At 42.1% G+C, this 26,413-nt stretch overlaps 1 protein-coding gene across 2 annotated transcripts in view; it reads right to left on the bottom strand.

The window, feature by feature from the left end:
- The window catches only part of LOC148019958 (polyprenal reductase 1-like), a 59,486-nt gene that overhangs the window by 4,704 nt on the left and 28,369 nt on the right, over positions 1-26,413 (bottom strand). For both annotated transcript variants that reach the window (XR_015694895.1, XM_087700178.1), the window contains exon 5: positions 15,539-15,610. Coding sequence is in view for 1 of the 2 variants with exons in the window: in XM_087700178.1 (XP_087556304.1) it covers positions 15,539-15,610 (72 nt within the window). In the remaining variant the exon portion in view is untranslated. The remainder of the gene's footprint in view (positions 1-15,538; positions 15,611-26,413) is intronic.

Genomic DNA, 26,413 nt, shown 5'->3' with positions numbered 1-26,413 from the left:
TCAAAACCTAAAATATGGTACACAAGTCTTTGTACCAAAAATCAAGTGTCGTGCTCACTCTTCTCACTCTACTGCTCTCAACTTCCTTCACTCTCTGCTCAGCTCACGCACAACCTTTGCAACAGTAACTGAGGCAGTGTATATGTTGGTAAAGGGAGAGCGGATGAAATTAAGATGGGTACAAGCTCACATCTACCAGTGCTCAAAAGGGGGCTGAAATTGCAGCAAAGGCGCTTGTGGCCATGGCAGAAAACCGGCTATACATGTTAGTCCAGCTCTTAAAGGTGATGCTTTGGATGAATTAATCAAAGGCATGCGTAATTTGAGGCTGAATTTGACAGAAATCTATGCAAAGGTGGAAAAGTTGGATTTTAAGGTATAAGAGAAGGGTCATGCAACAGCCAAAGACCATACAAAGAAGAATACAAGAGGAGATGCATTTAGTGTGACACTTTACAGAATGAAAAGCGAGACTGTACAACCTACCATGAAGCGGAAGCAAAAAGGTTAGTCTTTTGGAAAGATGGCAAAATACATGCAATCGAAATTGGTTTTCCAATAGAGACAAATTTTGAAAATGCTGGCATGCAAAAGAGGTTGGAAGAGATGGCAGCAAGGACAGCATTTGTTGCCATAGATACAACCACATATGGGTTGAGAATTGAAAGAACTGAAGAAGCTCGTAAAGAAGGCATGGCTGAAGCAAAATCTCGTGTAATACATGCATTAGATTGCATCGAAAAATGCAAAATAACAAAGTCTGAATTGGCTGTTACAAGTTAGAGTATACGAGGGAGAACACGATGGAGTGCACCAGTGGATTCATTTTCAGCCTATGTTTATTTGGCTAAGGTTCATAATCAAAAAGCTCTTGTGGAAGAAAAGAGAAGAAGAGATGAGGACACTCTTGGTCCTTCCTCCTTAGGCCCATCTAAACGCATAACACGAAGTAAAATGGAGCAACAATAAGAGACTTAAAAAGCCATACCTGAGTATGTTATGGAGGATGCATCTCAAGAGAAGAAACAAGAAGGGAAGAAAAGGAGTAAGTAGCCCGATTAAAAGTTACAATCGGATCTTGAAACTGCCATAAACCTTAAAAAGGTCTTGGAAGATCACATACTTGGCAGTAGAGTGGAATTCACACTTGGCGAAGTTCTTGGAATCGCAAAGCGTGAATTTCATGATGCAATCATTGATATACTGAAACGAAAAAGACAATTTGATGGTGAAGTTTTGCAAGCATTGATGCAGGTTGACAAAGACATAGAGAAACAACTTCAGAGGGAATATGATGATGCATGTAATGCTGATTTGGAGCAGGCTGATGTTAAAAATAGGTTAAATGGGAGTGTAGATAACAAGCTCATGGTGGCTGAAATTGGTCTTATGGGCAACAGTAAGCATAGAGAGAAGGCTATGTATAATGGGGATATCCATCAACAAGTACATGAAGAAGAAGATGCTTATTTTATTCCAAGCAATCATTATTCACAGACGCATTGGGCTCGTGCTACAATAGAGACAATTGTTAAAGTGGGAGAAAGAGAGACGCCTTGCATAGCTCTCTTCGATCATGGTTTCGAAATTGATGTTATGGCACGCAGCTTGTATGAGAATGGAGATTGGCCGATTGATATAGATCCGGGATGGTGCATGCGGGCAACAAACAATTAATCAGGAGATCTTTATACGACTTGTCTGAATGTACCCGTGACTATTAGAGATGTTAGGGATGAATATCATTTTTTTGTGCAGGATTCATATAGTTATCTGGTGATTTTGGAACAGCCCTATATTTTGGAATCAAGGCTAGAAACAAAAGCCTTGGATGATGGTTCTTCATATACTCAGGTTTGGAGCAAAGACAATACAAAGGCAGTACAGTTTCTCACTGTTTGTGTGAATCATCCCCGTAATCGGAATAGGCTGCGGGACAATCCCATGCCACCTAATGCACAAGAGTTTAAGGGTTTTTAGATAGCACTGCTGTAAGTGGACACTATGGCAATGCCTCTATGAAGATAATTATGCCTCCTAGAAAGGGGAAAACTGTGTTTGTGTTTGGATTGCAGGACTGGACAGCATGTAGTCTTGGCAATTTTTAAGAATATTGCAGCCATGTGCAGGGCTGAAAAGAGATATGTAGGATAGGCTGAAAAAGAGCTGAAGACATATGGTTTGATGGTTGCAAATGAAGGTATTTCAAGGCTGTTTTTGTTGGGTATTTCACTCATGCCTCACTTACGCCTATGCTCACATACGAGTGTCAGTGATCAGTAGGGCACTGGGGCACTTTTTACTCTCGGTAGGAGAGGTTTTTTTCCCCAGACTTATGGTATTATTTTGTATGTGCTTACGACACACACTTACGGGCACTTATTGTGTTCGGGTGTGAACACCCCCTACAACCCTAAGGTTTAAGGGTTGTACCTTGTACTTTCAACTTATACTCTTTCAGTCTACTGGATTGGGTATCGTGCTTCACTCTCATACTGTCTACTCTTTTCTGTGCTGAGCTTCAATCATGTCTTCTTCTCTCACATTTGATATCAGAGCAGCAGTGGTTCTGCTCAGCTTTGTTTAGCTCAGCTCCGCGGTTACAGTCATTGAAAGACTGTTTTGAATAGATTTGAAGCAAGAAATTTTGGAGATTTTGCTGGTGTAGTGTTGCTGAACACTGGTTGCACCTTGGATTGCGTGCATTACAGAAAGTTTTGACAAAGTGTACCTCTATACACTAATTGCAGAAAGTTATTTCCTGCAATTTTTGGAAATTTTTAGATTTCCAATTTGGTCCCGCTTCAATATTCCTCTCTTGCCTTTTTTGGTAATTGATAATCATGGCAAATAAGGAAGGAGATGTCTTCATCTATGTATCCAAGGAGGACAGATTGGATGGAAATAACTATTCACTTTGGTCCTTTATAATGAAGAATGTACTTGTAGCAAAAAATCTTTGGGATTATGTCAGTGGAGAAGAAGCTAGACCTAGAGTTGTGGCTCCAGCTACTCCTCCTCCAGGAGAATGTGCACAATGGGCATCTCAGCCTGCTCCTTCCACTGCTACAAACATTCCTCAGTAGCAGTGGAAGGAGCATCAGAAACAGACATCACAGTTTTCAGGGCTGATTGATATTGATACAGTGACTGAAATTCCTGCAACAATTAATGCTAAAAATAGGGCAGAAAAAGAGGTTATTTATGTTGACACTTTAGAGATGTATGAAGTCATTCAAGAGTTTGCTGAGTATGAATGTTATGGGCTGCAATATGGCCTGCAAAACAGGGTTGAAGCAAGGGTGGATACAAAGTATAAAATAGTTGCAAAGAAGGTTAAGCCTGTGGCTTTGCCTTTACCGCTTGAAAGTGATGGGTTGGCTGAAAAAGTAGCTCAACAGCCTAGTTTACGAGATCCACATGGTGTAGGACATAAATTTACAATTGAAACTTTACAAGAGCTGAAAATTGGTGATAGAAGCTTTCTTTTGCATGCAGGAAGAGCTTCTTTCTTGCAGATGTTGGCAAGGCATGGGAAGGCCTTTGCATTTCAGCCAGATGAAATTGGATGTATTGATCCAACCATAGTTACACCTATGGTGATCTTTACAGTACCTCATGTGCCATGGAATTTAAAGTCTATTCCAGTGCCTCGAGCATATTTGCCTAAGTTGCTGGACCTTTTGAACGAGAAGATTAGAATGCGCATTTTGGAGTCTTCTTCAACTCCATATTCGAATCGGTGGTTTATTGTTCCAAAGAAGAATGGTGCTTTGAGGTTTATACAGGATTTACAACCAGTTAATAAAGTCACCATAAGGAATGTTGGATCAAACCCGATAGTGGATGAATTTGCAGAAGCATTTGCAGGCAAGGTAATTTACTCTATGAAAGATTTATATTCAAGATATTATCAATTCGAGCTTGCATTGAAAAGCCGGGATATCACTACCATGAAGACACCGCTTGGATTGGTTAGGATGTGTACACTTCCATAGGGAGCAATCAATTCAGTGGCGCATATGATGAATGCTATGCATAAATTTTTGAGGGAGTATATTCCTCAATTGACCTTACCCTTTCTTGATGATGTGTCGATCAAAGGATGTGATATCTATGAGAAGAATGAAGAGTTGAATGAGCATGGATGTAGAAGATTTGTGGCTGATCATTTTACTGATTGTGACAAGATTTTGAGCCGTCTTGAAGAAGTGCATTTCACTTTGTTAGGAGAAAAGTCCGTTTTTGGAGTGGAGGAAGTATTAGTTGTTGGGCACATCTGTGGACCATATGGAAAAAAGCCCTCACCAGTAAAGATTGATGCCATAAGCAGGATGCGGGAGACATGTTCGAATGTATCCAAGGTAAGAAGATTTTTGGGTGCATGTATCTTTTACTTGATGTGGATTCCGCATTTTGCTCATGTGGCTGAAAGTTTATATCAGCTCTTGAGAAAAGAGCAAAAGTTTTAGTAGGGTAAACAACATACGAAGATAGTTCAAAAGTTAAAGAGCTTATTGATTTCAGCCCCAACACTAAAGAGAGCTTTGGGGTGTAGTGATAGCCCTTAAGTGTAGTGACAACGACGGTATTTTCAAGTCAAAAGAGAGCTTGGGATGTAGTGACAGCCCTTAAGTGTAATAGGGAGTATTTTATGGGAGCTTATGTAGTGGTAAAGACTGATTGTCTACCTCTATTGGGCATGATAGTAAATTGTTCAACTCCCAATATTGCCATGCTACGGTAGATTGCATATATAAAGTCACTTAACTTTGATTTTCAGCATATTGCAGGTAGAGAAAACCCCGTGGCTAACATGCTTTCACGAGCAAGGTTTGAAGATGAAGAGGAGCTAATGGAAGATGAAGAGGACGATGTGATAGGTGCTGAAAACGACTTTATGACAGCAGGGAATGAGTATGCAGCTGTTGTTTCTGCAGATACAGATCTAAAAACAGCAAGTACAGCTATCATTAATGCAGGTACAACTATCATAACAGCAAATACAACAGGTTCAACTGTTGTAATAGGGATTTCAGCAGTAAGAAAAGAACTTATAGCCATGGAGAAGATGGGCAATAGAGAGAAAGCATCATTAGTGCTTCAGTGAAAACACAATTTTTGGAAGAGTTGTATGAGGATGATTGGCTGAAAATAGGCCAATATCTCAGCCTCATGACAAAGAAGGTTGAGTGGTCTGAAGCTGAATTCAAAAGGATTAAAAGAAAAGCTTATAGGTTTTCTTGAAAGACGGATATTTATGGAAGCATGCAAAGAAAAAGAGAGGAGCTCTAGTACGTGTATTGGGAGATAGGGCTTCTCAACAACAAGTGATGCAAGAGTTTCATGAAAGTTTATGTGCTAAACAAAGAGGAGTTTGGGGCACATTTGCCAAGCTCAAAGAGAAATATTGGTGGCAGAACATGTATAAAGATGTGGAGCATTATGTAGAATTATGTAATGACTCTTAGATGTATTCCATGGTAAAGCATAGAGATGGGTTGCAACTGACCTATCTATTGTCTATGCACTACAAATGGGTAGTTGATTTGGTTACCATGCCTACAGGTTTATGGAATATGAGATATCTTGTGCTTGCACGATAAGACTTGACAAATCAAGTGGAAGGTCGAGCTCTTAGTACAAAGACTACTCAAGCAGTTTGCAGGTTCTTATTGGAAGAAGTATTTTGTAGGTATGGTTGTGTTGGTAAAGTGGTTGCACATAGAGGAGAATTGGATGCGGATGAGGCTCGTGACTTCTTTTCACGATTGGGTATCAAGCTGGCTTTAACTTCAACCTACAATCCTAAAGTAAATGGTAAAAGTAAAAGAGGTCATCAGCTTATCATTAAGGCATTAGCAAAGTTACACAAGGGCAGGATGAAAGAGTGGCCAAGAATGTTATCCTTTGCTTTATGGGCTGATAGGACCACTCATAGTGCAGCTACAGGGTATATGCTTACTGAATTAATGTATGGACAACAGCCAATCATGCCTATTGAGGAGACTATTGCTATTTGGAGTGTTTTACTATGGAAAGAGGGTTTGAATAGAGAAAAATTGCTGGTCCTATGCATCAGACACTTAGAAAGAAGGCCTGAAGACATTGAGACAGCCATGAAAAAGCTGAAGACTACAAGGATCAAGAAGAAGAAGAGGTTTGATAAGCAATACAAACTTCGACCACAAGCTATACAAGAAGGGACTAGGTGTTGGTTTATGACAGCAGCTTGGAAAATCAGCATAGTGCCAGTCGGAAAATGGCAAAGCGGTGGTTTGGTCCATATGTGGTAAGGTTTGTTTTTTACAATGCTACCTATGCATTAAATGATATGGATGGGACAGCTCTAAGGATTCTTGTGGCTGGAAAACGTATCAAGCTCTTTAAACGTAGGGAGTCTTCACCATATGAGTTGAAGGATTTGGATACTAATCATGAACATAAAAATATAGAAGAAGAGGTAGAAGATGAAGACATTGACATGGCAGAGGATGCTTCTTCTGACACTGCAAATTCATAAGACTTTGGCACATGCCGGAGGATGTGCAAGTTAAGAGGGGGTGGATGTCGTGCCGCTATACGGACACAGTGTGAAAAGCTCTAGAGTGCATCGTTATTCGGCTTTCTTATTAATCTAGAGAGTCAATGCCATATTAGTCATTAGTGTCAATGTCCGTAGTGTGGATGGTTCAAAAATACTAGATTTTTGGACAAGTTTAGCCTATTTTTTATATTTTAGATATTATTTTTTGTAAATATCCAAAAGCTATAGACAACTTCTAGAATAGGATGACATGTAAAAAAAGCAAGTGGCTTTCAGCCATTTTTGGGGGATTTTATGCAAAAAGAAGGATCAATCGTAGTTTACAGGCAGCAAACAACACTCCAAACTGGGAGAAGAAGGAGTGATCTAGGAGAATTCTAATCAAGTGTCCTGTTATTTTACCTCCTTCCAAAGCCAACAGAAGCATCAGATTGGCGGTCTGGGCAACAAAGAGGAAGCTACTGTTTGATGCACGTTTTTTGTCTACAAGGGATTTATCTTCTCGGGATGCAAAAACAAATTGACAGACGTTACCTCTATGAGTATTCTTCTACATCTTCTATTTCTTCGAACCCCTTCTCTTTCATCAATTATTGCTCTCCCTGTATCTCCCTTCAGCCTACTATCTCTTACCCTTGTGGTAGACTTTCAACCCCATATGCTCCGACATCGCTAACATGGGCTCCCGCAGAGACATCCCCTTGCAACCCGCCCCTCCCCCCCAAATTTGCACCACCCACCCCCACAGCCATCTCCCAATTAGACACACCACCCTCCAACCCCACCCTCGCCAACTACTTTGCCACATCACCCTTCCCCCCCTTTTGTCCCTCACACACCCCTCATAGCACTCCAGACTGCCCTCAACATTGTCACACCCACCTCCACCCCCTCCTCCAACTACCACCCCCACTCCCCATCCACCACGACCCCACCCCCAACCCGCACGCACAAGGAGTGACAAGCTTCGCACACCCATATCTTCCCCCCAACAACAACAACTGAGCAGCCTCTCCCACACCGTTTCCAACCTCTGCCTTGACAACATGCCACGGTTTTCTATGGCATGCTCAATTTCTACCACAAGAGTTCTTTTGTACTGGCCCTTGGACTTACATGAAAGTTGTGGATCAAGGTGTTGAGCTAAGAAATGCATTACAAACTTTAACCATTCAGTTAGCTCTTTACAACAGCCCCAAAATATGTTATTACCAAACTTTCCCAGAAAGCGTCTATGTCTCATAAGCCAAAGCCTAATTTGGGAGAATCCACACACCTATAAATAGATGGCTACCCACCACCCAGCCTATCCTTGTTTTGCAGGTTTCTCCATCAGCCATTGCTCTCTGCACCTCTCCATTGGCAGATACCTCAGTTCATGGTGCAGCCAGCCATCACCCAACTCCTGTCTACTAGCCTTGACATTGTGTACGCTGTGTTTACAGCAGGTGACCTATTTCCAGTCCATCTGGAGCAGTCTAAAACAGTCACCAGCCTCTACAGGTTACTTCCATAGTGCAGGCCACTCCCAGGCAGCTGACAATAGCAGTTCTCTGATCACTATCAGCTATAGAGTGGGCAGCAGGCTGCATTTTCAGCATATTGCTGCTGCCTGCATCATAGATGTGTGGATCCTCCTAAATTAGTGTTTGGCTTATGTAACACATACACTCTCTAGGAAAGTTCTGTAATAAGGTGTTTTAGGGCTGTTTTAAAGAGCTAATTGAAATATCTAAGTTTGTAATGCATTTCTTAGCTCAAAATGCCCTCGTAGACCCAAAACTAATACCCACGAGGGATTGCAAAGCATAGTGCAGAGGCATCCCACCCCATAACGGCTAGGGTATCAAACAAAGGGTGTACATCGGCTGCCCAGTGGCCCAAATGGTTATCTTACCTCAGAAGCCCAAAGGGTCACCAAAGAGGCCAAGGCATTGAATAAAGGGTGCTTGTTGGCTGCCCAATGGCCTACCAAGATCAGCAAAGGCGATGAAACTACTTTGAGCTTTTTTTTTTGGTTGGTTTGTTTTTGTCCTTTCAAGTATTTATGCCTAGGGGAGAGAGAGGGATAGTCAAATCCAACATCACAAAAAAGAGAGCTATCCCAATCACTCGTGGGTGTTGATGATAAACAATATATGGGATTATGTGCCATATGGTGTGAGAGTGAGAATGCTATTGTAGAGATTGCCATGTAACCTGCCGCGAATATGGTGGATCCAAAGACGACCACTCTAATGAAGGAATATGGATAAATATGTATATAAGGTTGTCCACCACTCAGCCTACTTTTGCATATTGTCCACCAACCACAAACCACAATGTCCTCCTGAAGGGGTGTGAGGGCAGTGGAGAGGCTGGAGAGAAGATGTAACGGGTACTGAAAAACCGGCTAGTTGACCGCTTTGGTCAAAATATTTGCAAAATTGTTGGATGTAGGCACAAACTCTTCTCTCCAGCCTCTCCACTGCCTGCAGGAGAACATTGTGGTTCGTGGTTCGTGGTTTGTGGTTGTCTTCATCATCTTCCTTGTGCTATGGCACCCTTGTTCCCATATATCACATTCACTCCATGATTCAGATCTTCATCATTCCATTCATCAAAGTTTCTTCTCTCTTCTCTTCTCTTCTCCATGTTTGCGGAGTTCACTTTGTGTTCCTCCCCGCAAACCCTACTATCTCATTGGTACGTCATCTATTGAGCTAAAAATGCATTAGCTTCACTTAAACAGCCCCAAACTTGCTTAATTAATGAAGAAACCTAGTTAATTAAAAGAAACGCGATCCTAGAGAGTTTCTATGTCCCATAAGCACAAACTCACTTGGGAGGACCCAAACTTTCTATAAATACGTATGCTGCCCTCCATTCATTCAACAATCTCGTTTTTGCAAATTTCAGGTGTTTCAGCTTGCTGCCCACACCCTGTTCGCAGAGGACATCTCAGCCGAAGCTGTCCATTGCTGTCTACATCAGTTGGCGCCTGATTTTCAGCCCTCTTCACGCAGTTTGGAGCTGATCCCAGCCAGGCAACTGCCGTTCCTGCATAGACCTGCTGCCGTACAGCCTGCCACATCATCACAGCCCTGCGTTTGCTTCCTACAGGTCGTCGCCCAGCTGTCCTGCCTGTCGACTGGCAGTTTTCTCTCTCCTTAAACAATCAGCAACTCTTACAGGCTGTCGCCAGGCTATTCTACCTGCATTTGGCAGTTTTCTCTCTCCTGCAGGCTGTCCTACCTGCGTTTTTAGTCTTTCTCTCTTCTCACTACTATCTAAATCAGATCCAGCTTCTCACTGCTGTGTTTGTTGGTGTTTGACATCCGGAGGCTGCCTTGCTACGATTCGGGATCCGTTCTGAGTACGACACACTCTCTAGCTCATTACCCCTGCCCTGATTCTTGAGATACAGGAGTTCAAGGTTCAGTATTCGTTCACTGCATAGTGTGTTTCCTGCATGAGCATTGTATATTCAGCAGTTATATCACTTCATTATTTTCTATATTCATTGTCTCTGAGTTACCCTAACCCTAACTTTATTCTTTTATCAATCTGTGCTTTGTCGTACGATTGCTATTTGTGTTTTTGTGTCAGAGTATTTCTTTATAGAGGACACACTCAATTTGTTGTTTGGAGCAGAACTATTGCAAATGTTGTTTGGAGCAGAACTATTGCAAAGGACTCCGATTTTTTGCCTTGCCCAAGTGTTCTACGAAGTGTGTGCACTGTGGGGCCCTCTGTTTTGACCAACTCAACTCCAAAATGCACAAGTTTTTTGTGTGTTTATAGGTCTATTTGAAGAGCTATAGAATACCAATTTGACATATTTGATGACTTGGATGAGAAGGACCGCTCAATCTTCCTTTGACAGGCAGCCCCATCACTCCGACCATCACAAAGAGTCATGCAAAGATCTACTTTGTTGTGTTTTAGAGGTGGATTCCCAAAATCGTAAGAAGTAGCTTCGTCGATATACTTCATCAGTATTGGCACTTCTTTTGCTACCTTGGATCCCTTCTGTCTTCTTTGGCCTTTCCCCACATCCAAGATCTGAGAGGGGGTATTTGCAATCATGACTTGTACAGTCTATTGAAGATGGGGATGGTAGCTCCAAGCTCAGTACACAAAGTGAATAGTAGAGAGTGAGAGTGAGAGTGTAGACACAGCTCGACACCCAATTCAATTCAAGTGTGTATAAATGAAAGTACAAAGTACAACCCATAAACCTTAGAGTTTTGTAAGTGCCTTAAAGTATGACAGTGTGTAAAGTGTTGTTCCTTTAGATCCCGAAAAACGACCAAGAGCACTTGCAACTCCCGTCGCTAAATGTTCGTTCTCTTTTTTTTTTAGGATACTATTATGTCAAAATGAATTTTTATTTATTAGACTATCTAGCAACGGTAAGTGACCAAACTATGTAACATAAACACACAAATAGAGAATAATGTGATCGGGGGACAAAACCTCTCTTACGAAGAGTAAAAAGTATCCCTGTGTCCTACAACGGATCACCCATACTCCTCTGTGAGTGCAGGCACGAGTCAAGCCCAACAAACCCCCCTAGAGTAAAAAGTGATCAATATACAAGGATCATACACCAAAGGAGATCAAATTTAAAGCATTGCAAAATGCTTCAAAGTCGCAAGGAAGAGCTTTGGTGAAGATGTCTACCACATTGCTGATGGTAGGACAGTACACAAGGCTGATATCCCCTACATGTAGCCTCTCTCTGACAAAGTGATAATGTATCTCTATGCGTTTCGTGTATGCATGAAACACTGGGTTCTATGCCACTGCAATGGCACTCTGACTGTCAGTAAACAAAGAAGTAGGCTCCGTGACAGATACATCAAGATCAACCAACAAACATCTCAGCCATACACATTCAACTATAATAGTGAAAGCTGCCTTGTATTCAACTTCCCAAGACAATGTAGCAACAGTGGATTGTTTCCTGCTAAGCCAAGAAATGCAAGATGAGTCAAGAAGGAAACAATGTCCACTTGTAGAGTGATGTGAATCAAAATCACCAGCCCAATTGGAATCATTGTAAGCATGTAATTGCAGTGGTCCCCCTTGGCATAAAGCAATCCAAGAGTCCTAGTAACTTGCAAGTAACGAAAAACACACTTCACAGCTTGCCAATGTGACATGTGTGGGCTATGCATATATTTGCTCAAGGCTAAAACTGCAAACTGAATATCTGGCCTTGTGTTGCAAAAATAAAGGAGGCATCCAACTGCTAGAGCATATGTATGAATGTCAAACAAATCATTATCATTATGCCAAGACACCTTGAGTCCGATCTCCATCGTTGTACTAACTGGCTTGCAATCCTAGAAGCCAAATCTCTCAAGGAGTTTACTAGTATATCTAGACTATGACAATCCAATGCCTCTAGTATTCTGAATAAACTTAATGTCCAAATAGTAATGTAAAGGCTCCAAATCTGACATTTCAAAAGTTTGTTGCAATTTTTTCTTGAATGCTGAAATCTGATTAGTGTGTGTTCCTGTAAGTAAAAGATCATCCACATAAGGATAAATGACCAGTAACAAGGATCCCCCATCTTTGCATACATAAAGAGTAGACTCTGATGAGCTATTAGTGAACCCTTGGCTGAGTAAAAGGACATCAATTTTTGCATACCAAGCTCGTGGAGCTTGCTTCAAACCATACAAAGCCTTTTTCAGCTTGCATAACAAGTGTTCAGATCCTTCAATTGCAAAACCCATGGGCTGCTGAACATGCATTTCTTTCTGAAGTTCCCTATATAAAAATGCGGTTTTAATATCAAGACGGTGCACAATCCAACCATAATAGGAGCAAATGTCTCCTCATAATCAATGTCCTTCTTTTGCGCATAGTCTTTTGCCACAAGCCTAGTTTTGTACTTATCAATGGATCCATCCGCTTTTCTTTTCATCTTATAGACCCATTTAGTACCAATTGGTTTCTTTTCAATAGGCAATGTAACTAAATCCCATGTTTGAATCTTCATGATAGAATCAAATTCAACTTGCATTGCTGCCATCCAATGCACGCTCTGTTGTGCATCCTCAAAACGATCAAGCTCCTCATCATCAAGTGTGTTTGCTACCATAACAAACTCCATTGTGTTAGCATGATCATGCAAATGTGCTTGTCTTCTAGTATGACCAACAAGAGGAGCATCCAAACGACTACCTTTTAAAGTCTGCAACTACCATCTAGACATTTGTCTAGCCTCCTGATTATGTACATGCTCCTAATGAACCTCAAGTTCAACATGTTGAATAAATTTCTTCAATGTGTGCCCAAAAGCACTTTTTGGAGCAAAAGTGCACCTTTTTGGTAAAAGCCGCTTGTTGTAGCTTTGATGTCCCGAATCAAATAATAAAATATACCTATCATCTCCAAGACAAGCCGAGTGGATGCCCAAACTGCCCAAATTGACATGGAGCTAGTGGTGTGCAGACGGGTAGTGGCGGGACCGTCGAGCACTGGCGGTACTATCAAGCACTAGCAAGACTAGACAAGCGTTGGCGACACTGGTGGTAGGTGGCATAGGCTAGATAGGAAGGCAGGAGGGGGCCCCTGCAGAGCACACAAATGGCACTGCTCGACAAGGAAGCGGTGGCAAGACCAAGGGGTAGCGTAGTTGGGCTCTGCGGGATAGGAGCGCTTCAAGCAGAACTAGACGGGGCACTAGCAGTGCTACTAACGACAGGCGAGGGAGGCAGGCGGCGCAAGCTACGCTGCCTGCAGGTGAGCAAGAGGCAATTGATGCTGGATGAGCAGCTCTGGTGGGGGGCAGCTAGCGGCAGATGCTCTAGTAGCTCGTGGAGAGCTTGACAAACCTTGATCTGAGCTGACGGGGAGCTTGGCAAACTTGGGCACTCTAATACCAAATGTTGAAGATTGGGATGGTAGCTCCAAGCTCAGTACATAGAGTGAACAATAGAGAGAAAAAGAGTGAGAGTGTAGACACAGCTGGACACCCGATTCAATTCAAATGTGTCAAAATGAAAGTAAAAGTACAACCCTTAGACCTTACAGTTGTGAGTCTTAAGGTGCGTTCACACTCAAAAGTGTGTAAAGTGCAGTAAGTGACCGAACTGTGTAACCTAAACACACAAATAGAGAAAATTGTGACTGGGGAAAAAAAACTCTCTTACAAAGAGTAAAAAGTGCCCCAGTGTCCTACTACGGATCACTGATACTCCTTTGTGAGCGTAGGCATAAGTCAAACCCAACACAATTATCTCTAGCCTGTGAGCCTTAGTTTGAGCCAGATGGGGACACTAATAGCTCTGACACTTAATCTATATGTGTTTTGACAAAGGAGGCAGCTCTATTAGAGCATGCATTCCTTTTTTTAGTTGGTTTTAGGTGTGTTCACATTCGCTAAGTTATTTTCCAACATGTGCATTTCTTTTTCAGTAGTTTGGATTGTGTTCACACTGGACAAATGGGGCGATCTGCATTCTTTATTTGCACTAGCATTTCCTGCATTATTTCATGCAGGTTGGCCAGCATTAAATGCTTAGTCAACCAGTTTTTTGCAGATTTGGCCATATGTACAGCATGTACTCAATTGGGTGGTCATTATCTTTTGCAGGTTTCAACACACTCCAACATTTGGGGCTCTCCTCCATCTTCTCGTGCTGCATTCCGTCAGCAGCCTGATCTGGTACCCTCACTAATGCCTTGGGCTACATGCAGGGACTGATCAATCCTCTTTGTATCCAGCATTCTTTTGGAGTTCAGTGCAGATTTTCTTCTTCCATTCTCTTTTTTCACTGCTATCTTTCTCTTCCCTTCTCTTTGTTGGATTTCACTCATGCCTACGCTCACAGAGGAGTGTCAGTGATCAGTAGGACACTAGGGCACTTTTTACTCTTCGTACGAGAGGTTTTTTCCCCCAGATTTACTCTCTTTATTTTATGTGCCTATGTTACACATTTACGGGCACTTATCATGTTGCACATACTTTCGGGTGCACCCTCTTACAACCCTAAGGTTTAAGGATTGTACTTTGTACTTTCATCACACACTTTTCAATCTATTGCATTGGGTGTCGTGCTTCACTCTCCGCACTGTCTACTGCACTCTCAGTTTAGCTTCAATCCTCTCCACCTTCTCACACTCTCTCTATGATCATGTTTCCTCTTCCATTGTGCACTCACATTGCCCAAGCTGTGTGCTACTACCAAACTAAAAAGGTGCGCTTGATAGCTTGGCTCTTGGAGACAATTGTAGTGGCTCAAGGAGCAAACATCAGCCCCCTCCATCCCTAGACCACCATGGGGAGTGAAGCTCGCCCTCTCAACCTACCACCAAGCACCAAGATATGCCACACAACTCTCCTTCCTCATCTTCGACCACGCCGAGCAAAAGTCTCTTAGGCAAACCCTAGATGTGTGAATTTGGGCTATGCTTGACATTATCTAGTATTTTAGGCATTTTATGCTGGCTGACCTGCTGCCGTTTTTGGCACTATTTTGGCCTATATATTCAGGGGCTCCCTCCTCAGCCAATCATTCATCACTTGGAGGTTTTGTTGAAGAGAGGGAACCAGTGCCAATGTCCATGCAGCTTGTAACTCACCGTTGTACACAACTATCTCGTGTTTGGTATATGGATTCCATTTCCCAAGCTTCCTTTTGAGTTCTCTTCTTTATAGTGTCTTTTTGTGCTTCCTTTTCTATCTTGTGTTTAGCAATTTATTTCAGCATCTGTTTATGCTTCCATTGTTGCATCCACTTCTAAGACCAGGAAGGAAAGATATTCTTACCATAAGAGAACGTATGGTGAGGTGGACTACTGGCTAGTCTGGATCAACAAGACATTAACTTTGGTGAAAACATTATTTAGAAACCAAGTCAACTACATAGTTCAAGAGCCTGTGTGGCAAAAGAATTACCAAAGAGGTACTGTTTTCAAAGCCAAAAAGAGAAAACTAATGACTTCTCTGAATAACAACTACTTAAAATAAAGGATGAGAGAAAAACTTGCCACAAAGATGAACAGCAGCCAAACATCCAGTCCTTGACCAGCAAGTGCGACAATGAAACTGAAATATATCACCTGGAATGAGAATGAAGTAATTGGCTCAGAGTGAGTTCTAAATGTGTCAACCGGTTACACTGAACTTTTTAACATCAACTAACCTTTTATACTGTTATATGTGCTCTTAGAACTGGCACAGAATAAGTTTTGAATGAATTATGCCACATAACCAATTAGACTGAACTTTTTAACATAAGCTAACCTTTTTGGATACTAGATCATTCAAAATCTGTCATAAACACTCATGCTTGAGAACTCAGTAATTTAGTACACTGAATATCTGTGCACGTGACTGTTTTATGTTTTAGACCAGTCACTCCGTATGTTGCCAATTGAACAAGTCATAACAGTACAACCCTTGAATGACTGTTTTATGTGCTACTAGTAGCACAGTTGATAACTCCAGTGTGAGCTTAAATTCACAGAAAGAAAATTTATTGATTTGTTAGTTCAACCTAAGGGCTTGTGATTACCCAATTCAGTCATCCAGGTTGCTGCAGAGTAAGAAGAGTGAACTGAATGCAATCATCCTTCCACTAGACATGTTGGTGATTGAAAAAATAGTTCATGTGTAGAGTCTATGTTATTACAGAATTCATTAGCTGCACCCTCACCTCTCCAGCCTCTCCCTTTGCCACCAGCAGTCTTCTTGTTATGTCATTGCATCCGTATGGGTGCTAGTAATGGCTTAGTGCAAATGCACTAACGGCGCCCCGGGTTTAGGGCAGCCGAGTCCTATTTATAGGACTCGAGGCCCTATTGTGCATATTATTGTGTGATCACCACTCTTGGACTCTTGGCCCATTGTTTGGACTAATGAGCTCCATCAATGTTCTCAAACATCAAAACAACTGTTTACCACTACACTGATGTTATAGATTATCGATCGGAATAAACCTTTTGAGGTTCATATAGATGTGAGTGATTCTACCTTAGGTGCTACTCTTTACCACGACATCCGACCTATTGCATTTGAGAGCCATAAGCTCACTAATGCCCAAACGCATTACACCACCCAAGAGAAGGAACTGCTGGTGGTCATCCATGCACTTAAATTATAGCGTTATTATTTGTACGATGCTCAGTTTATTATTTGGAGTGACCACCATCCACTAAAATACCTTTGTGATCAGCCCAATATCCATGGCTACAAGGCAAGATAAGCGGAGCTTATGCAAGAATTTGACTTGGAGATTCACTAAAAAAAGGGTGCTATATGAGTGCCATGATTGCTAGACACCCTAGCATACACGAGACTTTAGCTTTGGTTACTCACTATATTAATTAACCGCATATTAAGTCTATAGTTGAGTTTTATGTATGTGAGTGCCTATAGTGTCAACTTAATAAAACTAAACCGCACAAACAAGTAAGGACGTTACATTCTTTACAAATTCCAAATAGAAAGTGGAGTAGCATTTCTACGGATTTTGTAGTAGTATTGCCCCATACAAATCAAGGCCATGATGGAATCTAGGTTGTGGTCAACTAATTGATGAAAATGGCCCAATTCATTCCTACAAAGTTAACCGTGAAAAGCCACGAGTTGGCTAGTCCTTGGCCATTCGGATGGGTGCTAGTAGCATTAGTCGTAGTGGTCATGAAGTGGGTTAGTGCGAATGCACTAAAGGCACTTCAAGGCTAGGGTAGTCGAGTCCCATTTATAGGACTCAAGGCCCTATTATGCACATTATTGTGTGATCACCACTCTTGGATTCTTGGCCCGTTGGCCGACGCATCCATACAACGGAATGGTGTGGGTTGGTGGTATGGGACACCAAGTTCTAACCCTTGGGATGTGGTGGTGACTAGAGTCCTACTTGCTCCCAAGCTTGGGGGTAAGCCCACTTGGCTCTATGGCTAGGAGATGAGTCTAATGTCCAATCCCTTTAGGCTTTTATTTGTGGATATGGTTTGTGTTGTATCTTGTGTGCAGGTTGGATCCTAGGGAGATGTTTCACTTCTCATCTTGTTTTCCTTCCACTATCTATACACCCCCCTCATTCCCCTATGTGCCCTCTTCCCAACCATCCATTCAAGTCTCACATACCCCTCTCAAAACTCACTCTTGCCCTCTTTCCCTTATATAATCCCACAGTACTGAACTGAATCACACAGTGAATAGCCTCAATTGATGGCAGCTCTGACAATAAATACAACCGATAGATACTTGACCAGCCCAGTTTAATGAATGCCCTAATCAGGTCGGACCCAATAAATAATCAGATCAGCTATATATAAACTGAAACACTTTTAAGGAAATATAAAATGATCATAATCGATCACATTGTTATTGCTAAGAATGTGATTGTCATCAGCTGCAATCCCAAGGAGAACTACTGCCAAAACTACTAGTCTGATCTGCTAACTGCTTTTAGATGATAAGTCATGTAAGCTGAAATGTAACACAGTGGCTGAAAGTCCTGACACTAGTGACAAAATTTCCAACATCATCCTCCACTTCTTTATCAAGAAATCCACCAACTCTTTTACCCTTCTCACTACCATTTCTCACAGCTTGTAATTTCAATTTCAAACCCACTTTTGATAAACTTCATCCTCTCTCTTACACTTTGAGATCATGCAATGCCAATGTACTGCTCATGCACCATGCAGGAATACTGATTTTGCCTCTCTCCTAACTCTTTTAAATTGCACTACACTCCAAGGTCCGCTGGGCCAGAGGGTCGCATGGCAAATTGGGCTCAGCTGCTTCTAGCTGCACACTAGAGATAGATAGCAACGCCAGTAGAGGTCAAGGACACATCCTATCTATTCTCAAGGGAGAAAAAGAGAGGTTGAGGATCAAAGGGCATGCAAGGGGTAGTGGATCAGTTAGATAACCCCTCAGATGTCATAAGAGGGGCTGCTGGCTGTGGGGATGCTCCAGTTGCTATATGATCAGCGGATCTCCACTGATCAATTCAAGCACCTCACAATTGTGGTGGATAAGCCATAGACACTATAGCAATGACCCCCATGGGCTATGGAAGAGAGGCAGCATTGTCCTCTCCGGATGTGCTAGAGGTCCTAGGTGGAGTAGAGGATCAAGATTTGGGTGGGCTGCCCTTGGCCTTCAAATAATATTCATTATCAAGATGACCAACATTTTAGCAATGCATGCGGTGTCTATTTTTCTTGGGGACCTTTGCCAACCCACTTTCAAATCCTAGGGTGGAAAGCTACTTTGCTCTTCACTAGCCCATTGAGCCTTATTCTTCTTTCCACCCACTTGCTTCCCCTTTCGAGGGGTGAAAACAAGGACCCCCTCTAAATGTGGAAAAGGGGATTTCTTGTGACAAGTCCTAGGAATCCAAAATATCTTGCTTTATATTAAATCAAGTTGTGAAGTTAAATGTTGAAGCAATCTTGTTTGATAAGGTATGCTTGGCCATAAAGGAAGAATGGAAGGGGCTGTGTGAGGTGTTGGATAGGCAGGCAGCATTGAAACTAGGTTTGACAAGTGGCCTTAAAAGTATGGAACATGGTGACTCTAGGTGTTCGCCTGAAAGAACATGTTTGGCCAATGTGAGGTGCATGTATTGAAAAGATATAGGAAGGTCTACCAGGCATTGATATGTGAGGAAGCTGTGTAGCCCATAGTTATGCAAAAAGGTCTGAAACAATACTTAGGAACGGGCGAAACATCACAATGCGGTCAAAATCTCTTGAAACCCATTTCTTGGATCAAAACATTTCGCGAATTTGAAACAGCATCACATGGCATTTCAAGCCAAACCTGAGATGTTTCAAGAAATGTTTCAGGCCATAAAAAGTCTGCAAGGAACGAGATGCAATGTTTATGGTCAAAAATTGAATTGTCCTGCCCTTTCAAGAAACTACAATCTATCATGCTCATGATTTCATTCCGCTACAATCCGTCACTTATGACCAGCAGAGAAACACACACACACACACACTCTGTCTCTCTCTCTCTCTCAAAGCAAGGACGTTCTTCAAATGCCTTGTGTGGAAGGAGAAGCAAGACTACTTGGAAAAAGAAAAAGCGGACATACATCAACTATTTTTGGGATGGGATAGCAAGAGTGCATGGAAGATGTTTCATGAAAGATAGTCCCCCCATACAAATTACATCACTATATGCTTGCCTTCACTATGGGAAACAGCCATATGATCTGCTAGGACAGCCACCTATGTAGCGCCCATAAGTATGTAGGCCAACACAATGGTCCTTCACCTAGAAAATGGTTAGAGATGCAATTTATAGACTATGAAATGGGAGGGCACAGGATGAGGATGGGCTAGTGGTAGAACACTTCTCGCATGCTTGCGACATGCTAGCACCCATGCTGGCACATATGTTCAATAGAGGAGTATGTGAGGGCTTCCCTACACGTTGGTCAGAGTGGTGATCCTTTGATCCCTAGCAACTACAGGACTATCATGATCGGCCATACTTTGGCCAAGATATATGGATCTATACTGGAATATGAACTCAAGGAGTGGGCTGGGATGCAAGTCAAGAGAGTACCAGGACACGCAGGTTTTAGACACGGATATACCACACTACACAATATCCTCACACTCGGAGCCATTATTGAGGAGGGTAGACGAGGATTTATTGTTGCTTTGTAGATTTCCACAAAGCTTTTGATACAATGTCTCGTACACGCATTATGTAGAGACTGTACTCACATATAGTTCCAAGAACCTCACACCAAACTATGGTTGTTTGACACCTTGGTCGCACCTACACTACTATATGGAGTAGAGGTATGGGGCTGCTGCAGCTTGTACCATAGGCATCTTAGCCCACTCACTGATCAGACTCGAATAGAGAGAGATTATTATAATGGCTGGTATAGCATGGAAAGGCCACTCATCATGATGATAGCACGTATGATTAGGAGCAAGCCCTCCATCCCACATCCCATTGTCAAAGTAAAGCTAGGGGTAATACTTATAGTCACGAAGGTACTATTCATAGTGGTGACCTTTTGGCATAGATTATGGAAGCTCCCACGTCCTAGATACTCCAATTCGGCACTAACTTCATCTAGACAAGTAGCACTAGAGGATGAGAAGAACTATTGCTTTTCACAGATGACTATCTAGATGAGCCTACATGGCTTGGATATTGACTACCTTCTGCTCTTTGACTATAGCCTTGATTGCCCTACACTTTCTCTCAGCCGATCAAAGCTGAATTAGGTGATCAAAGCTGATATCTTGAGGAGTGAGACAATAAGGATATGGATCCACCCACCATTTCCTTTAGGATTGAGGATGGAGTTCTACTGGAGTCACTTCTTGTCTCTTTGATGATAGATTCACAATTCGGCCACTATATATAGACACCCATCTCTACCACAGTATATGGGCCGCTATTGAATAAATTCACACCTCCACTCATAGGCTACAAATGGAGACAGGTAGATGGACACTCCATTAGAGGATAGGACTTGCCAGCTTTGTGGACGAGAGCCTGCAATAGAGGAGCCCTACATATGCAAATGTACAGTATACTATGACATATGAGGACGGTACCACTATCTCTTCCGTGATGGCTTTGGGTCTCTTCATCATGTCATGAAGTATGAGGATCGAAGATACCTAGGTCTCTTCCTCTTGGAGCTCCAGAGGCACCGCACAACACAACTACGAGACAAGAGGCCAGCTCACCCAAAGAGACCCACATAGAGAGCACTGACAATGCTTTTGTCACAGATCTAGTCCTATTGACACTACTAGCCTAGTAGAGACAAAGCTGCCTTGCCAAACACCTCCCATTCCATGCCGTGCAGTCACATTGGATAGAGCCATTTCACTTCATTGAGCATGGTAACCCCGTCTACCAAGACCACGCTCGAGGAGGCCGCACCACAATCCAATCCAACGCATTAGCTCGAGACACTGAAGACTCACCACCTATTAGTGGAGCAGTTAGGGACTGCATTATAGCTAAGATCATGTGCAAACCTTGAGATCAACTAGAGCCTGCAGTCTCTATCACGCCTTTCTATACATAGTTCTCTTGGCTTTGGGTCTCCCTTTCTTTCTACTAATGGGACAACACTAGACATGTTTCTACTCTAGCATAGTTCCATCGTACAATTATTCTTAACATTGTTTCATAGACGACTTACTTATTTTAATGTTATCTCCACCTTATTGATGAGATGACAATACACATCAATGTACTCTGGATTTTGTCTCATAGGCCACATTGGCCTTACACAAACGTTAATCTCTCTCTCTCTCTCTCTCTCTCTCTCTCTCTCTCTCTCTCGTGAGAGGTGTGAGTGCACAGAGATCGAGGCTCAGCTGAGAGTACAGTTGAAAGTGAAGAGAGTGTGTGAGAGTGAAGGCACAACTCCCAATACAATAATCAAAGAGTGTAAGGTGCAAGTATAAAGTACAACCCTTTTAACCTTAGGATTGCCAGAGTGTGTTCACACCCAAAAGGTGTAAAACACGATAAGTGCCCAAACTATGTAACATGGGCACATAAAATAAAAGAGAATAAATCTAGGGGAAAAAACCTCTTATAATGAGAATAAAAAGTACCCCAGTGTCCTACCGAGGATTACTGGCACTCTTCTGTGAGCGTAGGCATGAGTCAAACCCGACAAACAGCCTTGGAGTGAAGAGTAATCAATATACAAGGATCATCCACCAAAGGAGATCAAATTTTAAGCATTGCAAAATGCTTCAAATTTGTCATCAAGAAGAGCTTTGGTGAAGATGTCGGCCACATTATTGGTAGTAGGACAGTAGACAAGACTAATATCACTTGCACATAGCCTCTCTCTGACAAAGCGATAGTGGATCTCTATGTGTTTCGTACATGCATGAAACATTGGATTCCATGCCACTACAATAGCACTCTGACTGTCAATAAACAAAGGAGTAGATTCTATGACAAATACATCTAAATCAGCCAACAAACATCTCAACCATACACATTCAACTATGGTAGTAAAAGCTGCCTTGTATTCAACTTCACATGACGATGTGGCAACAGTGTATTGTTTCTTGCTAAGCCAAGAGATGCAAGATGAGCCAAGAAAGAAACAATTACCACTAGTGGAGTGACGAGAATCAAAATCACCAATCCAAACTGAATCACTGTAAGCATGTAGTTGCAGTGGTCCCCCCTTGGCATAAAGCAAACCAAGAGTCCTAGTATCCTACAAGTAACAAAGAACACGCTTCACAACTTGCCAATGTGACATGCGTGGCTAGTGCATATATCTGCTCAGGGCTGAGACTGCAAACTGAATGTCCGGCCTCGTGTTGCATAAGTAAATGAGACATTCAATTGTTGGAGCATACGTATGGATATCAAACAAATCACTATCATCATGCAAGGATAGCTTTAGCTTTAGTCCTATCTCCATTGGTGTACAAATTGGCTTGCAATCCTGTAAGCCAAACCTCTCAAGAAGTCTACCAATGTATCTAGACTATGATAATCCAATGCCTCTAGCATCATGAATGAACTGAATACCCAAATAATAGTGCAAAAGGCCCCAAATCTGACATCTCAAAAGTTTGCTGCAAATTTTGTTTGAATGCTGAAATCTGACAAGCATGTGTCCCTGTAAGCAGAAGATCGTCAACATAAAGGCATATGATCAGCAAGGATCCCCCCTCTTTACATATGTAAAGTGTAGACTCTGATGAGCTGTTTATGAACCCTTGGCTCAGTAAAAAGGCATCAATCATTGCATACCAAGCTCGGAGAGCTTTGCTTCAAACCATACAAAGCCTTTTTCAACTTGCACACTAAGTATTCAAAACTCACAATTGCAAAACCAATGGGCTGTTGTACATACACTTCTTCTTGAAGTTCCCCATGTAAAAATGCTACCTCAATATCAAACTGGTGCACAATCCACCAACCATAATGGGCTGCCAAAGCAACCATAGACCGAATGGTAGTCATGCGGGATGTAGGAGCAAATGTCTCCTCATAGTCAATGCCTTTCTTCTATGCGTAGCCTTTTGCCACAAGCCTGGCCTTATATTTGTCAATGGATCCAGTTGCATTCCTTTTCAGATTATAGATCCACTTTGTACCAATGGCTTTCTTCCCAACAGGCAAGGACACTAAATCCCATGTTTGATTCTTTATGATAGATTCAAATTCAGCTTGCATTGCTGCCTTCCAATGCACACTATGTTGTGCATCCTCAAAACATTTAGGCTCCTCATCGTCAAGTGTATCTGCTGCCATAACAAGCTCCATTGTATGTGCACCATGATACATACGAGCTTGCCTTCTAGTATGACCAACAATAGGAGCATCCAAATGACTATCTTTCATAGTCTGCAAATACCATCTAGGCATCTGCCTAGCTTCCTAACTGTGTATAAGCTCCTGCTGAACTTCCTATGGCTGATTTTCTCGATTACTCAATGGAGCAACTGGCTGAACATTAAGTTCACTTGTTGAAGCTCCAATAGTATCACCAAAAGAAATGGGCAGCAACCCTTCGAATACATCATTGGCAGCCTGATATGTATCAAAACCAGCAAGGGATAATTCTGATTTTTCATCAAAAACCACATCCCTACTGACAAAAACCTTCCTAGAGACAATATCATATAATCTATATCCTTCTCTCACTGTTGTACCCCACAAAAATGCATTTAATAGCCTTGTAATCCAACTTCTTTCTTAGTACCTTGGGTATGTGAGCATACGTAAGACACCCAAAAGTATGAGAATGTCCAACAAAAGATTTCCGGTTGTTCCAAGCCTCAAAAGGCGTGTCATTCTTTAATGCCTTTGTAGGGCACCTATTCAAAACATGGCAAGCACATATAACAGCTTCTGTCCAAAAACTATGTGGAAGGCTCTTTGCTTTCAACATACATCTGGCCATCTCCATGAGTGACCGATTCTTCCTCTCTCTAACCCCATTCTGTTGTGGAGTATAAGCAATAGTGTATTGATGGACGATCCCTTTCTGCTTCAAAATTTTATTCGACATGAAAGACACGTATTCCCCCCTCAGTCCGAATGGAGAGTCTTAATCCTGCAACCAAATTGATTTTCAGCAAGTGCTACAAAAGCCAAAAATGCATCATACACTTCTGAGTTTTTCACCAAAGAGTAGACCCAGCAAAAATGAGTAAAGTCATCAATGAAAGTGACAAAATAGTAACAGCTACCCAATGACTTTGTCTGCGTAGGACCACATACATCCGAGTGCACAATCTGTAATCTCGCAGTTGCTCTAAAAGCAACATCATGAAGAAATGAAATCAATGCATTTTCCAAAATGCATCCCTCACATACATGCTCAAGAGGTCTCTCCAAGAGAGGTAAGCCATCAAGCACCTGTGTACGCTACACAACTCCAAGATGGGCTATGGGCAGCAGTGTGAGGAAAGATGGCTGTAGGCTGAGGGAAATGATGAATGATCAAAATGGGATAAAGGGATGGCTACCACTGTATTAATAGAGGATTTTGGTGCATTTTCCCTGATTTAAGTAGCTCTATAAAACCCAGCTTGTGGATATGAGGATACGTAGGGGAGTCATGCCTTTCTCATTTCAAGTCAGCTCTTGAGTAGGGTTACCACACCAGATTTTGAGAGTTAGTAAGGACTTGAGGTTTGGACAGAGATCATCCATAGCCGCTAAGGGAGATGGGAGAGTATATAGGGTGGTATGGTGATTATAAGGAAAAGGAGAGATGCTTTTCTTGAGACCTGGGATTCTGGCAGTTTCTTTCACTGTCAACCACCAGATTTTTGAGAGTCACTGTGGACTCAAGGGCACTACCATGGCTGGGAGCTCATAGCTAGCATCATTGCCTAGTATATTTGGACGGCTAGATGTAGTCATCCCATGGATGTATTGGACATATCCACTGCCTCTCTAGGATTTGGACAGAGATTTCCATAGTGTCTAAGGCAGATGGGAGAGGATACAAGGTGGTATGGAGATCATGGCATGACTACACCGGCTAGATGTAGTCATACCATAGATCTATTGGACATATCCACTGCAGTGACCCTCTAGGATTTGGACAAACATATCCACTGCAGCGACTCTCTAGGATGGACAGACTTTCTTTCACTGTCAGCCAAACATGGTTTGACACTAAAGACCTCCTGATTGGTTATTCACTCAAGCCTTGTAATAAACTGTCACTTTGTTGTATAATTTTTTTGTTTTGAAAGTCCCTTGCAGGGTTATCTTTGTACTTTGCCTTGGGATACTTTGTCCCACGGGAATTTATTAAATTTTATTTTCTCTAAACAGGAAAGGTGAAGCTAATGCTGCTCGTTTGGAGTCATTTCTGCATGTTTATAGCTTGTTGATCACCTTAATCAGCCCTCAAGCTAGTACTGAAACAGTCTAAGATTTTGCACCACTGATCTCTTATATTTTTAGCATATAACCAGGCTTTTACACTGCTAAACATTGTATTTTACAGCCTTCTGTTGCATACATCTTGTGCATTCTTCCTTAATTATGGTACATTTTGTTTCAAACACAATCTAAGCTGTAATCTCAGCCTAGTATCAATTTGATATCAGTTGAAGTCGAACATCAGCTTTAGTTCAATGCTGTATGTTATTAATCCCATCATTGCAAACCTCTTATTACCCTGGGAGAGTGAGGTTTGTTTCTTGATCAGCAGACATGCTCAAGGGGGTACCTGTCTCACAGCTTGAGGATGTTAACCAATAGGCTGACTCTCGTGTAATAATTTGCCTGCCCTTCACAGCGCCACCAACATTATCTGCCAGTTGTGTGCTCCCTGCCTAGTTATGTGCCTGCCAGCCTACAGGCACCCGGTCACTTGCTGCCCACCTAGGCCATCTGCCCATGCCACTTGC

Source organism: Lygodium microphyllum, chromosome 19 (assembly GCF_053477565.2).
Source record: "Lygodium microphyllum isolate KBCC chromosome 19, Lygodium_microphyllum_v1.1.10, whole genome shotgun sequence".
Taxonomy (NCBI): Eukaryota; Viridiplantae; Streptophyta; class Polypodiopsida; order Schizaeales; family Lygodiaceae; genus Lygodium; species Lygodium microphyllum.
The sequence above is the reverse complement of the archived record's forward strand: the minus strand, read 5'-3'. Positions and strand labels throughout refer to the sequence as shown.